At 35.7% G+C, this 18,322-nt stretch overlaps 1 protein-coding gene across 1 annotated transcript; it reads left to right on the top strand.

The window, feature by feature from the left end:
* The first annotated feature begins 14,350 nt into the window (after window positions 1-14,350).
* On the top strand, window positions 14,351-16,675 carry LOC140874258 (uncharacterized). The gene is made up of 6 exons (XM_073277533.1): window positions 14,351-14,457; window positions 14,606-14,734; window positions 14,822-14,983; window positions 16,032-16,093; window positions 16,177-16,230; window positions 16,567-16,675. The coding sequence occupies exons 1-6, from the start codon at window positions 14,428-14,430 to the stop codon at window positions 16,673-16,675; spliced, it is 546 nt and encodes a 181-aa protein (XP_073133634.1). The 5' UTR covers window positions 14,351-14,427.
* The last annotated feature ends 1,647 nt before the right edge of the window (window positions 16,676-18,322 follow it).

The following is an 18,322-nucleotide window of genomic DNA, read 5'->3' as shown; positions in this document are numbered from 1 at the left end:
GACACATGGGTAGATGTCCTCTCTTGGACCCATCCATTGAAAACCGTTTCAATATGGTGTCGATGTAGGTTGCTTGAGTGAGTCCTATCATTCTCTTAGATCTATCTCTATAGATCTGTATCCCTAGAATATAGGATGCCTCACCCAAATCCTTCATCGAAAATCTACCTGATAACCATATCTTTGTTGACTGCAACATCCCTACGTCATTCCCAATGAGTAGGATGTCATCAACATAAAGTACTAAGAATGTCACAGCATCCTTAACTACTTTCTTGTACACGCATGGTTCCTCCGGGTTCTTGATGAAACCAAAATCCTTTATTGTTTCATCAAATTTCTGGTTCCAACTTCTTGATGCTTGTTTTAGACCATAGATTGATCTCTGAAGCTTGCATACCTTATGCTCGCTTCCCATGGATGTGTATCCCTCAGGCTGCGTCATATAGATTTCTTCCTTAATGTCTCCATTAAGAAAAGCAGTCTTCACATCCATTTGCCATATCTCATAGTCATACCAAGCAGCTATGGCAATAAGATTCTTATGGACTTGAACATTGCAACTGGTGAAAAGGTTTCATCATAGTCAACTCCTTGTCTTTGAGTATAACCTTTCGCCACCAATCGCGCCTTGTAGGTCAATACCTTACCATCAGGCCCAAGCTTTCTCTTGTAGATCCATTTACACCCTATTGGAACAATTCCATTGGGAGGATCTACTAAAGACCAAACTTGGTTTGTATGCATCGAATCTATTTCCGACTGCATAGCTTCAAGCCATAAATTTGAATCCGCATCAGAAATTGCTTCTTTGAAGTTTCTTGGATCACATCCAACGTCGGGTTCATCTTGATCCCCTTCAGTAAGAAGACCATATCGAATAGGAGGTCTAGAAGTCCTCTCGGATCTTCTAGGTATAGGCGTGTCTATCAATGGTTCCTGAGGTATAGGATCATTATTTTGTATTTCGGGTTCTTCTCGAATTTCTTCGAGTTCCATCATCTCGCCTTTCTTATCCAATAAGAACTCCTTCTCCAAGAAGGTGGCATTTCTTGAAACAAACACCTTTGTTTCAGCAGGATAATAGAAATAATATCCGATTGAATTCTTCGGATACCCTACAAAATAACATAAGGTGGATCGACTATCCAACTTATCTCCCACTTTCTGCTTCACGTAAGCAGGACATCCCCAAATCCTCAAGTACGAATACTTAGGAGCTTTGCCATTCCATAACTCGTATGGTGTTTTTTCCACTGCTTTAGTGTGGACGTTGTTCAACAACATTACCGCCGTTTCAAGCGCATAGCCTCAAAACGAAGGTGGAAGCTCAGTGAAGCTCATCATGGATCGAACCATGTCCAACAAAGTTCGATTACGACGCTCCGATACACCATTCAGCTGAGGTGTCATAGGAGGAGTCCACTGAGAGAGAATCCCATTCTCTTTCAGATAGTCCAAAAACTCGGTACTCAAGTATTCTCCACCTCGATCCGATCGAAGTGCTTTAATACTTTTACCTAGCTTGTTTTCTACTTCAGCCTTGAATTCTTTGAACTTTTCAAATGCTTCAGACTTATATTTCATTAAATATAAATACCCATACCTTGAATAATCATCAGTAAAGGTAATGAAGTAGGTGTGGCCATATTGAGTACCAATTCTAAATGGACCACAAACATCTGTATGGATCAAATCCAACAGATTTTGACTACGCTCAGGTTTCCCCTTAAAAGGAGATTTAGTCATTTTTCTTTTTAGGCAGGACTCACAAGTAGGTAGAGAGTTAATATCAGACATATCAAACATGCCCTCTCCCACTAGCTAGTTCATCCTCCTTGAGGAAATATGACCTAGCCTAGCATGCCATAGGTTTGCCGGGTTTTGACTATCGATTTTCCTTTTGTTTGTTGTTACCGGTTTATCAACATAATTTATTGGAACGTCTTTTAATTTTAAGTTATATAAATCATTTTTAAATTGTCCACTTCAAATCAAACATTCATTCTTGTAAATATTGCAAATCTCATTCACAAAATTACAAGAAAACTCATTTCTATCAAGCATAGAAATAATGTTTTAATGAAATCTTTGGCACAAATAAAAATATCTCTCTCATAATACAACTTAAAATTGGTTTGCAAAATTAAACAAATATTTCCCATAGCTATGGATTTAACTCTGGAACCATTCCCGAGACTTGAATGGGTCTCACCCATCCTTAGCCTATTACTTCTTGTCATCATTTGCAACTCATTGCAAATATGAGATCTACATCTGGTATCCAATACCCAAGAATTAGTATTAAGAAAAACATTTATTTCAATGTAAAACATACCCTTTGCAGTTCGCAACTGCTCGAGGTATTCCTTGCAGTTACGTTTCCAATGACCGGGCTTCTTGCAGTAATGGCAAACATTCTTGGATTTTTCCATGTTTGAAGCCTTTGTCTTGTACTTCTTCTCGGGTTTGATTTTCTTGGGTGGGGCAGAACGTTTCTTACCCTTTGTACTTGGCCCCTTCTTAGCAGAAGAAGAGGAGCCCACCAAGAAAGCCGGTTTATCCTTCTTTAATGTGGATTCATATGTCACAAGCATATTGACCATCTCTTCAAGGGAGGCCTCTATCTTGTTCATATTGAAATTCACCACAAATCCGTCAAACGAAGAAGGAAGAGACAGAAGTAGTAAGTCCACGTTGAGTTCATGCTCCAACACCAAATCAAGGGTTACCAACTTCTGTATGAGCCAAATCACTCGTACCCCATGATCACGGACCGAAGTCCCTTCACGCATGCGACACGTCATTAGCTCCTTTACAGTAGCGAACCTTTCAGCCCTCGATTGAGCCCCAAAAAGTTCCTTGAGTTGTACGTGAATGTCAGCAGCATTCACGGTGTCCTCAAATCGCCTCTGGAGTTCATCAGACATCGAGGCTTGCATATAGCATTTGGCCTTGATATCATGGTCCCACCATGTATCAAGTTTGGCTAACTCTTCCGGACTTATATCAGCTGGTGCTTCCTTCGGAGGAGATTTTTCTAACACGTAGAGCATCTTCTCCGAAGTCAAGACAATCTTCAACTTACGGAACCATTCCGTATAGTTTGCGCCAGTCAACTTATTTTGTTCGAGGATCGAGAAAAGTGGATTACGCGAATTCATCTTTATGAAATACTGAAAAGAAACAGACAAATATCAGTGATTGTTTAAGCAATTTACTAAGACATAAAATAGGCGAAATTTATTTTATGAATCTCACTCCCACTATTTTAACGATTTCATTACCCTCTAGTGAAAACGGGAAACTATTTTTCTTAGTGAGAACATGGAGTCCAATTGACAAACTATGGTCCCGAATAATATCAGCCAACCATAATTTTCAAAAGGTAGAGCCCAATTGCTTCCAAAGCAACCTCCACGTTTTTACCTCATGTCCAATAAGGGCCCAATAATATGACGCCGTTTATTGTGACATGTCAAGATGACCCATCAATATTAAGTTGTGATGGACGGTCGTCATGTGGATCCCCCAATAATATGAGCCGATCCCATGGGAGTTCCACCCAACTTACAACATGTGTCGATCCAATGTACAGCTTTCCGACGAACGGGCCCCCCCAATAATATGAGCCGGACCGTATCCGCGGGTAGCATCTCATACACTGATCGTTGATGGAAGGTAGGAACATTTAAACAAATTTAAATTTCCTTTATTTATCTTGATATCAATTTTAAATCATATTTAAAATGAGGGATTTTAATTTTGAAAATTTGTCTCATCATTTTTAAAATTTTGTATGCTTGCCGGATTCACACAATTTTGTTTAAAACATGCATACAACAATAATATCACATATTATATAGGATGATCGATTCCATTTCTAATCGACCTGTGGTTGCCAATCACGAGTCTTAGTCCAATCCTAGGTAATATGCAGTATGCAATGCAATCCTATTACATTTTGCTTCCAATTTACATTTTTTCTGTCTTTATTGTCTGCTGGGCCCACCTCCGTCTTCAAATCTTCATCTCCCACTAAATCTAATGTATTTACAATAAATAACAATGACAAGTAGGGGATACATTTTCAAGGGGTGGGAACGGGCCATAAACCAAGCCCACTTTTATTACATATGACAATTCATATTGGGCCATAAACCAGGCCCATTAATAAATCCAACAACAATAAAAACAAATGTAAATTCCTAACATACACCTAAAAAATTGGTCATGGCAATCGATCATCCTTATCCAATAACATTTAATTCAAAATTAATTTATTGGATAACATGCAATGGCAATTTAAATTTAAAAGGATAAAATCATATTTCATACATAAAATCTTATTTTACATACAAAATCATATTTTATCTTTTTATCAAATAAAATCATATTTTATCTATAAAATCCAATTTTATACATAAAATCATATTTTACTCAATATATCCATAAGATCATATCTTATCATCAATTGTACCAAAAATAATTAATTTCAAAATTCAATTTAACGGATAAAATATTTAAATTTTCCAAAAATTCAAATTTATCCAAAAATCAATTTTAAAATTTTCGGACTCGAACAATTCGATCCGACGCCTCGTGGACCAATCAAAAACAATTTTTGATCGGACCAAAAATAGAATTTTAACATATTAAAATTTAATTTAAAAATTAAAAATTAATTTTTCCCGCGGGCCGCCCGGGACATTCCCGGGCTGCCCGCGCCCTAATGGGGTCGGGCCGGGCAGCGACACATCGCTGCCCATGCGCAGCGCCGTGCGCTGCCCCCCCCCCCCCCCCGGGCAGCGATCCAATCGCTGCCCGGGTTTTTGCCCGAAAAATTTTTTTTTATTTTATTTTTAAAATATTTATTTTGTTTCAAAAACCGAGGCTTAAAAATTTTTGTACAATCGATTAATTTAATCGATTGATCTGAGCAACCTGGCTTTAATACCACTGTTGGAGAACGCGGCGATCAGATCAATCAGAATTGATACCCGGTGCAGCGGAAGTTTAAAAATTTTATATGGAACGATTCCATAATGGGTATCAAAACTTAACGATTAAATTGTGTGTTTAAAAATTAAATAACAATTATAAATTTTTACCTCCAATCTCGAAGCGAGATTATGGACACCAACAGATTGCTCTGCTCTTGTTGTATATCCCTGGAACTGATGGACGAACTGTTCTTCAATCAGGTCCACGAACGGATATTTAATTCCTCTGATAGATTGCACTAGAAAATCTATCAGAAGTTTCTACGAAGAGATTAACGAATTTGATCCGTTAAACCAGACTGCAATTCAAAATTCACAGACTGGATTTTCCGAGCAGAGGGGAGAAGGGGGGGGGGGCGGCCACTACTGAGAGAAAAATAGGGTTTTTCGAAAATTGTGACCTGTTGTGTGTAATTTCTGTACTGCAATAACTTATTTATAATGTAGGCCGCTAACAGCTTAGGGCCCATTAGTCATAAGTTCAAGCCCGACAAGCAAAGCCCGCATGTTCAGAAATTAATATAAAATTCATCATGACTCCGACTGATAAACCGATTTCACCAACGTGCACAGAAACCATTTCTGCACCTTTTAAAGTCAAGATAAATTTTTTTGAATCCGAATTCAGTGATTTCCAAAAATGTCCATCCCTATGTCATTTTAGGAAATCTTACTCCTCTACTCTTAAATAAGTAGTCCAACTTCTTTGTTCATTAAATTTAACTCTTTAAATTTAACTATCTCAACGGGGATTAAAAATCCATTACTCTGTGTGACCCTCAATGGTTCAGGGATACAGCTAGCCGTGGGCTCACAACTCCTTGTGACTCGGAACAACAATTTCCGACTTGCCCATCGAATCATGGTAAGAGCGCCTAGCAACATCGCCCCATGATTCCCTAGGTATCACTGATAGTGCCTGCAAGAACCAATAGATTTTGGTTAGCGTACAGTACGGTCCCTTCATCCATATATCCCGATCGAATCAACAACCATTGGTAAATCGAGAGTCGTTCGAGATTCGATAACTATGCAATACATCTTGAAGATCAAATAGTGACATCGCATGTGCTACTAAGAAACCATTTCTTAAAACACATCATGTACTCTGGCCAGAGATTCGTCACACTAATATCTCCTCAGATCGCATAGGATATCCACACTCGCAAGTATGTGATGAATCCTTGACAAAAAAGCATCGACTCATATATGTGTTGTAACTGTACTCAATCCCGACACCTGATGACCCCAATAGAGTCGGTAAACGAGTCAAAGCACAGTACTAGCATATAGAGTCTCAATGATGTTTCAAGTAGTAAGGACTAATGGTGTACAACCAAAACCGCGGACTTTATCCACTCGATAAATGATAACCACTTGGAAAGTCCGAATAGGGTAGTTCGATCATTCATCGTATGAATATCCATTTGCATGCTTCGAACATCTCTATGTTCCCTACCAATGAAACGTGGTACTCTGCATCGCAAATGCTAGTCTCAAACTCGAGCGATCCTTATCCTTATTGTCGGACGGCTCAATCGACTAGGAACATTTTAGAATATACAGTGACTATAAGATGTGTTTCATGATAGACATCCCCATGTACTACCACATCTTACATACACTATAGTATATTCAAGGTCTTTATCAAAACAACAATAGTATAATATAACAATATGAAGAAAGATAAAGTCATTGCCATTAATAAAAGTGTAAATTAAATTAAACAAAAGATTGTTTATACAAAGAGTCATCAAAGCCCTTAGCCACAAGTTGGCTCACTGGGCACCCATTCTTTCAGGGTCGTGGTATGCCAAATATAATTCTTTCAACCTAATTGGCTACTCAAATGCAGACTATGCAGGTTGCAGATTGGACAGAAAAAGCACAAGTGGATCATGTCAATTTTTAGGTGATAGACTGATCTCTTGGTGTATCAAGAAACAGACATCAATTGCTACTTCCACAACTGAAGCAGAATATCTAGCAGCAGGCAGTTGTTATGCTCAACTGCTCTGGATGCATGCGATCAAAGCAAAAAATCACCAATATTTTGCGATAACACTAGCACAATCGCGATCTCCTACAACCCTATTCTTCATTCAAGGACTAAAAACATTGATGTCAGACATCATTTTATTCGAGATCATGCACTCAAGAATAATATCCGACTAAAACATATTTCCACATATCAACAAGCGGCGGACATCTTCACCAAACCACTTCCTGAGACTAAGTTTTCTTACTTTAGAAATATCTTAGGACTTATTGAGTTGCCTTAGAAAAATCTCCGTTATAATTTTAGCACTTTGATAGATTCTTCTTCAGCCTAACTTGAGATAAACTGAATTTTTGTCCAAATCTTAGATTGTCCAGTTTATAAGCAGTTTACTATTTTCTCAAACTGAAGTAACAAAACTATTGAGTCATTTAAATTAGTTTAGCCTCAAAAGCATTTTTTAGAGCATGATTTAAGGAGGAATTTATTTATGTAATTTGTTACATCGTTGATATTTTCTTGTTAGAGTCTTTTTGAAATAGTAGAAACAATTTTTTTGCCAAAACAATTCGAAGTTTTATTCAAAAGCGCTTGAGTACAATGTCTATTTCTATCTTTAATGTTATTTTCCAGAGGTTCATCCACTCCACGAGCTCACCCCCGTCGATTTCTTTGAACGCAGCAAAGAGTGTCACCATATCCAGCTCTTTCTTGAGCAACATAAGTTGGACGCTTTAAGGCCCAAAAAATATTAAGTTATTAATTTATGGGATTAGAGATTTAAGTTTCGGTCGCAAATATTTAATTTGAGGATTTTAGGATTTTAAGATTTAAATATCCGAAGTTCTTAAATTATAAGAAGAGAATATTTGAATTGATTATTTTTGGGATTTAATATTTTAATTATGAGTTTAAATATTAAAAGGATTTAATTATAAGCAAATAATTTAAGAAGGACCGATTTGCAAATATTGAGAAGTTCAAGGACTAAAATGCGATAAGGTGCGAAATGATTTAATTTTAATTTAAGAATATTTAACTTGAGAATATGTAGAGTTTAGAATTAAATTCTACTATTTTTAAATTATTTAGGATTGAAATTAAATTAAATCGCTTGTCAGGGGTCTGATTTGCAATTATCCCAAAGTTGGAGGACCAAAGTGCAATTCTCATGCAAGTGGGAATCATACGTGGGATTTATATATTAATTGTGAATATTTCATTCAGAATGTTGGTCAAGAAGCCGAGAGAAAGGTTGGAAGAAATTGTCTTAAGAAAATTTCACATTTCAAGCTTCCATATCTTTCGATCCGTCCGGTAAAATTTTCGATTGATCGTATATTTGCAATCACATATCCGAGTGCTACGTTTTGACGTAATTTTTATGAAGTTCTACCATGTTTGAAATTTAAGATGTTGTTAGAATTAAGATTTGATTGTATAAACATGTTTTATTATATACGACGATAGCATATCTAAGACGGATCGAGAAAAGATCGGCTTTAAACATGTTTTCGATTTTTGAAAGATTTTTCATAATTCTGAATGTTTGGGGGTTGTGTTGAACGTGTATTGCTGCTGAACTGGTGATGATATAATGTTTAAATGATGGTATGAATGATGTTTGCGCTTTCGGAATTATCGACTTTGAACCGTTACGCCGTCGATTTGCATTTTACTCCGATTTCAGCTATAGACTGAACTTAGCAATACATATCAGATTGATAATGATATTGAGCATGGTTTACACTTAATTTCAATTGAGAATGGAAGTTATCGAAGTCAAATCGACGAGTTCGAGTCGTTTGAACAATCAAAGTTGAATCAAGAATTTGATCAACTATCAACTTCGACAAGCAAGCGTAGAAAGTACAGAATTTTAGATATGTCATTAGATTTGAAGCTATAAAGCTTGAATTTGTCAACACTATGATTGAAAGGTATGAATAGACATTAAATAATATGGGAAGAACAACTCGAGATCGTTTTGATTATCGAGTTTCCTAAAATCACATATTTATATGTTTAAGTGATCATATGTGATTTACTTGTTATTGTTGCTTTGAATGATTATTGAATTGTGTGTTCAAGATGTTATCAGTATTTGTATGATTTAATGCATCAAGATTATGTTGCATTCATCTGGAACCCTACCTAAAAAACATAGAGGGCAGATTGGCCTAGATTGTGAAATGACGTTTGGTGAACTATTGTTGAGTGACATGGATTTTAGATTCGCTTACAGAGCTAGATGACTCACTATAGTTGCACCAAATTCAGGGGAATTAAGATATTTGACGCCACCTCGATTGGGAGAGTCGGTGGTGAGTTAAAGATTTTATTCCCCGGGATCCCAAGAACCGAGATTTGATTGTTATCAGACTTGATAGCTTATTCCTTGAAACATGCATTGCATTTATGCATTACCCTAAAGATTTATATGGTTTAAAATATGCGTTTATAAATGCTAGCATGTTATTATATGTCATTCAAGATGTGAATGTGTTTATATGCTTGGTATGAGATTGCTAAAGATGAACAGATATGTAATAAGAATTTAAGATGCTTGGATGATTTACATGTTCTTACATGTTTGTGAAATAATATTGTTATGGCATATATATTAATTATGCTTAAATGATGTATATGCATGTCGTTCATACTGAGATTTATTCTCACAGGAGTTATCGGTTGTTGCTTTGTTTGTATGTGTGCATTGCATCAGGTTGAGCAGGAGGTTGTCAGACTTGACAGAGATAGCTCGAGAATGAAAGATTAGATGTGGTAACTCGGGTTAAAAAGTAGATTTTGCTGTCAAATACATGTTTAGAAGATGTTAGATTAGTTGAGATTTGAAACGATTCTTGCACTTCTTGTTATAGTGTACTTTGAAAACATGTATAAAATTCAGATATTTGAGCTTCATGTTTTACCTTGAATCATGTGTTTAGATCATCTTAGATTTGATTTGAGATTATTAATGTTGGTACACATCAGAAATGCATGGGACAGCTCTATTTAACATGCTAGTAACTTTGAACTTTGTTGTAGTCTTTGGTAACTTTTGTATACTTGTGCACATTATTATTAAAGGTGTTTAATAATAGAGATTAGCACTCGAGGTCCCCACAGACGCCTTCTCGGCTAAGAACATAATCGGGATTGCTGTTTTCGAGTCTTTGCTTGTACTTATCCAAACGACGAACATCTTTGGGATTAAGAACCTCTATTCCATGAGCTTGGACCTCCATGGCCTTGGATCGAAGACTTGCAACTTTTTGATCAATCACATTTTCATAAGCTCTTTTCAATGCTTCCATTATTTCTGTGATATAATACTTTTGTCTAAAAGTTTCATTCTTATAGTGTTATAACTCAGAAAACAAAGAGTCAGTTTCAGAATTTGAAAATTCACCTATATGTTAAGAGTGAAATGATTACGGCTATGTGGCCTTTATCTTATTTTATCAGTCTATATGAGATAGAGGAATATGAATCATTCAACACCAAAGTAATATGATGAAAATAAAAAAATTTCATTCAACTTAGGATAATATTTTTTTATTACATCTTGTTAAGCAACAACTGATTGAAAATCCTCTGAGTCCCATTGCGCGCCCACTGAAGAACGGGCGCCAAAGTAGGCTCCATTAACTCTTCAGCACTAAAGTACTCTAGGAAGACTCTATACTCCTTAAGAAGCATCAAATGGAGTACTTTGTCATCCCTGAAAATAAGATTGATGTCGTCCACTCCAAGTCTGCACATATACTTCTCTTGACGAGTGGCTAAGGCCTTTGCATCTTTTCCCTTCCGTGGCGAAATTGAGGAATTTTGATACATAAGAATTTCCACAATTTTATTTCATACAGACATTGTCTTTTTTCATATATAGTCTTCTATTCGTTGCTTCACTAATTCATGATACTTGTTTCGGCAAGCATCACAATAAGTAGCAGACATAGTAACTGAACCAATCACTGCACTAATATTTTTCATTGTTCTATTCGTATCTGTAGAAATGATTTACTGTTCCACTGCCAACTTATTTATTTACAGTATTAGTTTATGTTGGTGGGAAAATATCGTACCTTTTCCCGCTCTGAACAGTACTATCTCTTTACGATAAATTTGAAATTTGAATTATCTTGCCACATCGGATAAACTCACCGACTTATGCAAACATATATATATATATGTATATATATTATATATTATTTTTAAATTTCCTTATCAGTTTACCATCTTTAAACCCTAGGAACAATATCTCACAACAATTTCTTCATCTCTTGCCTCTATTCTACAGACTGGTCTATCCAAACATGACAACTTCATCATCAGTGTATGTTCTAAACGCTCTCATTGTGGACTTCGAGTCTCTGTATGGAATGCATGATGATGAAATCACAACTGTTTGTCACACATTGGAAACCACTGGTCTTCGCTCGTTTCTAGAATCACCATCTCTGAGGTTCTATCAGCAAGATATGATCTCCTTATATCACCACTGCACTACAACAGATGCTGGTATACTACAAATCTCAGTGGTAGGTCATGTCGTAACTATATATGAAGCTTAATTTGCTAAGATCTTCAGTTTACCAACAACGGGAATTACTGATTTTAACACGGTTACTGCGACTGATTTTACAAAGATGCAGACCAAGTTTTAACTCTCTGGTCAATCCATCTCTCTATCAGCATTCAAGCGAGAAGTCAAAGTGGAATTTCAACTCCTGGATGACATCGTGGCAAAAAGTATTCTAGCTAAAGGCGGATCTTTTGCTAAACTGACCATTGAAAAATTCTGAGTCATGACAGCTATCTCTAAAGACATCAAAATTAATTAGGGAAGTGTTCTGTTCAAAATATTTATCAATATGATGATTGATTCAAAACAATCTCCTGGATATGTCATTCAGATTAGCAGACTTCTGGACAGCTTGGGTGTCACACTAAAAGAATCCACTTCTCTTCATAAGTTCAGAGTCATGAACGCTGAATATTTGAACTATTTTCATCCTAAGGAATCAATTGTTTCAAATACTCCCAAGATAACCAAAGCCTAAGTCCAACAAATTTTGAAGAAATCTAGAAATCTCATTGATCACCACCCCGATGATAGCGAATCAGAAGAAGTGATCAAGCACCCACTCAAACGAGCAAGAATGATGTGAATCTTATGTATGAAAGGCAACACGATTACAATGAATCGCACCTCAATTCGATAACAAAAGAAACAACGATTTTTCCCTATCTTTGAAACAAGTAAGTTTGCAAAATCCACCTCTAGTTGAACTCGTAACTAGCAACAGATAATTGCGAAATAAACAATCGATCACAACGGGACCTTCAAAGGAACCTGTCTTTGACAACCCACAAAGATAATCAATCGACAAATGCCACAAAGTTATGAACTTTGATAAGTTTGATTTTGGGTAAAGCAAAAGCTTTGATAAAATTCTAAAGAGAATTTTTGTATTGAATAATCAATAATCTGAAAATTTTAATTGTATATCCTCAATAATGAAAGTTTTGTGGTATTTATAATATAACTACAAAATAATAAAAGATATCGCAAAATAATTTAAAATATAGCTAAAGATATCAAAGATATCTTCTAAAAATTTCCTAGTAGGAATAAAACTCTCAAAAATAGAAAAGAATATCATAAATACTCAAAAATCCAAAAACACACACTACACGCCGTACTATGTGTAAGTGCGTTAGCGCTGGAGCGCTGGAAACATAGTGCTGGAGCTCTCCGTACAGAGCTGGAGCTCCAATGGACTAGCACTGGGGCGCTGCAAAATACGAAGCTTAGGCGCTGGAGCGCCTGCTTTGAAGCGCTGGAGCGTTGTACTGTCGTGAAAATCTTTCATTTTCTTGATCTTTTTGGCATTCAATAGCATTATAACATCCTCCAAATTGATCTTCAAGTACTCCAACTTTATTGCCATGAATTCCAAACCCTTCAACTCTCGAATGTAAATCATGGAGCAAATCTTGGAACAATATGAATCTTTGAGCGCCTCCTAGATTCATATCAGACTCCCCTTGCTAAATGGAATTTTAATCTTGTTTAAGCATGTGAATGATTATAAGGTGTTTAGTTTAAGCATGAATGATTTTATGTTCCTTGATCTTATTTTGAGTGTGCAAAGTACATTGTTGCTTGTGAAAAATATTTTTAAAGTTTCTAATCTTTGCTTGGTTTTTGTAGATAAAGGGCAAGATTTGAGGACAAATTCAAGTTCAGAAATATGAAAATTGGATTTAAATCTGGCTGCCATAAATTTTGTTTTGTTGTTGTTTCGAGGTTTTGTCTAATTTGCCAACTTTTGCGGACGTATGGTAGATAGTCAATGTTCTATCCAACGGCCGTCTAGGCGGGAGTCTGTGATTAATTGCACTGCATCTACGATAGACAGTTTTGCAGGCGGTTGAAGGTATGCCGGGGCTGGCAAGGCAGGCATGAGGTGTTCAAAAGCCAACAAAATTTTAAAAACCCTAATTATTAATATGTTACACCTCTCTCTTCAAAACAAAATAGCCAATTGAATCACCCACAAGAGCCACAAACCCCACCTTGAACCGCTATTTAGAACTTCCAATCTTTATTAATTATCTTGTTAGTTGCGCTTATATCTTTATTTTTAAAGCTTATTTATGTATAAAATCATTTACTTTATGCACATATTGCATGATATATATAATTATATAATTATTATAAAAATAGTAAAAACAAAATTCAATGCCTAGGCGTCCGAGGCGGTAGATAGTTAAATCAAACTTCTTGCTGGACAATTGGAATCTCAAAGCGTGGCCCAATACGAACAGCATTTCTGTTTTTGGGAGAAAACGTGGATTAAGTATCCCCTTTAACAGCCAACTGAACACATGAGATATGAGCTCACCGTCGGGCCTCATTCATATTGTTGACTTCTAAAACTCCTTGTGTTCTATCATACACACTTATTATTTCAAGTTAAAAGAGAACGTGAAGCTGAAATCTCTTCCGTGTCCCAAGATAGTGAAGAGTTGGAGTCATGGGAAGTCTCAGGCTTGGGTACATAGGCCTCTATAAGTTTAATATGTAAACATATTTCATCATGTAAATCAGTTACTGTGTTGTTGAACTTGGGTCTGACACGGTGGGGAACTTTTGTATGATATTTGAGATGGCAATTTCATGCTTATGTTTAAAAGCTATTGTTAAGGTTCGCTATATTTTAACAATGATGTATACTATTTTAAATATCACGAGCCCGAATCATGAGTTTTGCGTCAGACTATTTTGGGTTGATTATGCAACGACTGTATTTTTGTGTAAAAAGCATTGATTTTTCTATGCCTATAACATGTGAGGGATCAAAGAAAATGGGTTCAGTTGAATGAGATGCTAATTTTGCAGGGTTTTTTGCAATGGGTTCAGTGTTGTCATCACTACGTGAAGTAAGTTGTTCCTTTCATCTAATACATTTGATTTGATCCTTCGGATTTTATAGTTTTTACTGTATTATTATTTGATATTTGATTGGCTAAACACTTTAGCACACCATGTTTTTGTGTTCGAAAACTGAACGCATAAATTTGTTGGCAGCTGTGTGACAAATGTTTCGACCCATGTGATCGTGACCCCAGTGCAGGGATCACACGCTTTAATTTGGATGGATTTGAATTTGTCAAAGAATTGGCGGAATCAGCCTTGAAATGCTACAATGAAAAAGAAGTTAGACAAACTATTTAATATTATTTGCAGCCTTGATTATTGAACACACATAATCATTTTATTTGTGTGTTTGTGGGTTTCTTACAGCGAAAGAATTTCTCTCTCGAGAAGGTTGGCAAGCTTAACATATTTGTCACTTATTATTGCTTGACCTTTTGGGCTCGGTCTGCTGAAACTGGTGAGCGCCCTCATTTTCGAGGTGTTGTTGACGTGCTGGGTGGGGTTAATGTAATTCTTTGTGAGATCAAGGTACAATTCCCTGTTTTGTTTGTCAATTTTCGTTACGGTTAAGTTCATATTATCCTTGTTCCTGGTTTATTTGAATGTTTAGTGGTATGTGTTGTGTTGATGGTGATGCCAAATGAAATTTCTTGGTTTACAATCATTAAAACTTCTTTGTTATTGTTGCATCGATAATTTAACAATTCACAGAAAGGTATTTAATTGAAATATGATGGATATGCTCTGTTGTATTGCAAGGATAGAAACGCAGAAAGTTTTTGTATACAACCCTAGCACAAGGTAGTAAGTGTTACTCAGGAAAAAGAAATAACGAACTCCCCAGTAGCCCTATTCTCTCCATATATTCTAAATAACTAACTCCCCAGTTGCCTTATTCTCTCCATATATTCTCCACCATCTCCCCCGTGTGTGTGTGTGTTAGCCTTATATCTTCTAGAACAAACAAATACAGTTTTGGCTTCTCAGCCATCACGCAACTCTTTTCTCTTGGGCCCACAACAGTTTTAGTCACATATGCTAGGCATGCAATTTCAAAACCGAGTTAAAATTAGATTAGATCCGAGACCTGTTTATTATGGAATTCGGATTTTTACTGGTTCTTTTTAACTTTCAAACTTAGAATTCGTTACTTGTTTCAGGTAGCCACGTGAATTTATCTTTGGTTCAGTTAATGTCCCTGTCAGTAACTATAAAATATAAGTTGGAGAGAGGTAATATAGAAGACAAAGCAGAGATGTGCGACATGTTGGTCTGCAAGTTCTAAATGTATGTATCAAATGGAGTGGTTTTTTTTGCGGCAGGGTGTTTTGAAGTAAATGCTTGAAAATTCTGAGTTTCGGAATAATATTGTGTGACAATAGATTATGGCTATGCCAGGAGCATAAGTGGAGTATTCGACTAGGTTTGAAATATATTCCAAAGCCATAATTTAGATTAGATTTGAACGTGCAAAAGAGGAATATGATAGCATCATCAAAGGTTCAACATTTTATAACTGTTTATGTTTTTGTTGACATACGATATTTGGAAGTTAATTTTTGTTATTTAATTTTAGGATGGCGATGAAATTACGAGTCCAGTTGATTATTCTGAAAATTATCGTCTCAAACGCACATGGTAAAATGCATTCCAAAATCATACCTTATCATGTTCTTCCTTTCTTCATTTGTCATTGCTTGAGAATTTATTGTATATTCTAGCTTTAAAATTGTCTTAGTTTGGAAGTCATTTGCTGTAAGCTTTGATGGTCCTTGGTTGGAAAGTCATCTTCTCTATTCATTAGTATATGATGTGATTAATTGGATCTGATGTTATTAAAAGTCCTGGTATTATTTGTTTACAAATTTCAATCAGGAGAAACATGATAGTGCGACCTATTTTACTTTGGTCTCGTGCCTTAGTAGTACGAGCTTAGATGTTCAATTACTGCTTCACTTTCTTCAATATGATCTTTTGTATTTTACATTAAAATTTTTTTATTTATCCATTAACATCTCTTCTTTGAATGAGGCATGTTTTAGTTTTTGGGAGTGTCTACATGCACGTGTAGTATTCTCTTACTGTGTTTGTTTGGGTGAAAAATCTACAAGGATCGACGATTACGACTATAAAGACACTGCCAATGGTTCTGTCGATGCCAATTCTGGGACATCTGTTGGTCGTGGTGGTGTAGATCTGTGCAAGGTGGATGGTACGTAATGGTGAAATTTACATTTTATGTATATTACGTGTGATGTTTATCGTCTGAATCTGTTTGAAGCGTGCTATGAATGAACATAATTCTCAAATTTTAAACCATTTAATTTTATATAGGTTGAATTTAATTAATTATTTTATTAAAAAATAGTCAGTTGTTTTTCCAGAATAAGGCAGGCATACCCGCTTAATAACTTTTTGGTGATGGAGATTTTTTTTCCATAACTCCAGCTTTTATAATCTTCTTTTTTTCAAAGTTGGAATTGAGGAAACTGTCTTGAAGAATTTACCCATTTAAAATGCTTTTTAAAATTGATTTGACAAGCACTACCACTCGTGAGTTTGAAGTTGTCCAAACTGCTCTTCCTTTTTGCTGAAGTATTGGTTTGAACCCTCTTTAAAGCGAAACCTCTCACCCTAGGTGCTGCCATCACTTTTCTGCGTTTGTAAAATCCGTTAATCAATATTGTTTGTATTCTTTCTGGTTATTGAACTTGTGTCTTACTGTGCTATTATCACAAGTCGTAATTATTATATCTTGGAGATGTTTTCTAAAGACCGTCAGCACCAAAAGCGCGACAAAAACTTCATAAGGATATCTTGTTCAAGACGAGCCTCTATTCGGTCCATTTGTTTTCGTTTTCTTTCAACTTCAAATCATTCCCGATAGCACACATCTTTATCAACATTGTTTGCGCTTAATAATCAAAATTAAGCAAAGAGAAGCACCAAAAAAGGAAAAAGGCAAAAAAATTTTGACACGCAGGGGCGCCAATTTGAGCTGCCCATGCGCCCTTGCTACTTCCCGGGCTAATGCCTAGGCGTGTAGGATGCGGCAAGAATGTGTCGCCTAGACGCTTGAAGAATTTTTTTTTTCACGAAAGGTGCACTTATTTTTTCTTATTTTTTGATGTCATTTCATTTGAATGACTTATTTTGGTGGTTTTGATAAGTTTTTAGATTAAGAGGCGTGTCGCGTACTACATGGTGAAACAATATGTCCCTTCAGATTTTAATCATTAAATAGAAGATCAAATGTTATTAGAAATATTTTGATACTCTACTTTTTCTAATAACATGTATTCTCATTGTCATTATCTTCCTTCAACCGAAGAAGAGGATTTACATAATTTCTGGTTTGATAAGCTTGTGGTTTATTTTGCTGTATTCGCAAGCTAATTGTTGTAGTTTGGGAGAAGAGTGCCAATTCTCGAGCACCAAGATCAGGATATATTCTTCTCGAGAAAATCATGTTCAACACGAGTCTAAGCTAGACATATTCAAATTTATCCACAAATGCATTGAAGTCATATTTCCTACCAGCATTCTCTTTTGCTATTAAAGGGTGGTATATGGAATTAATACCGAAATTCGCTCTCTTGAAATATAGAAGATATTAATTAATATTAGTTCTTGTGCGATACATACACATATGTTTGATGAATTTTTTATAAAAATATGTATTATTTTATTAGGATATGATACTTATAAATTAGATACATTTTTAAGGAGATATTTTTTGATATAAAACATAGAAATGTTTGATAATAATAATAAACAGTGAAATAAAAAAAAAATTACATTTTAGTAAATAAATATCCATAAAAGACAAAAAAATAGTGAAAGTCATTTCCGTAAATAATTAGTCGT

Source organism: Henckelia pumila, chromosome 1, assembly GCF_033568475.1.
Source record: "Henckelia pumila isolate YLH828 chromosome 1, ASM3356847v2, whole genome shotgun sequence".
NCBI classification, from domain to species: domain Eukaryota; kingdom Viridiplantae; phylum Streptophyta; class Magnoliopsida; order Lamiales; family Gesneriaceae; genus Henckelia; species Henckelia pumila.
This window is presented reverse-complemented; position numbering and strand designations above follow the sequence as displayed.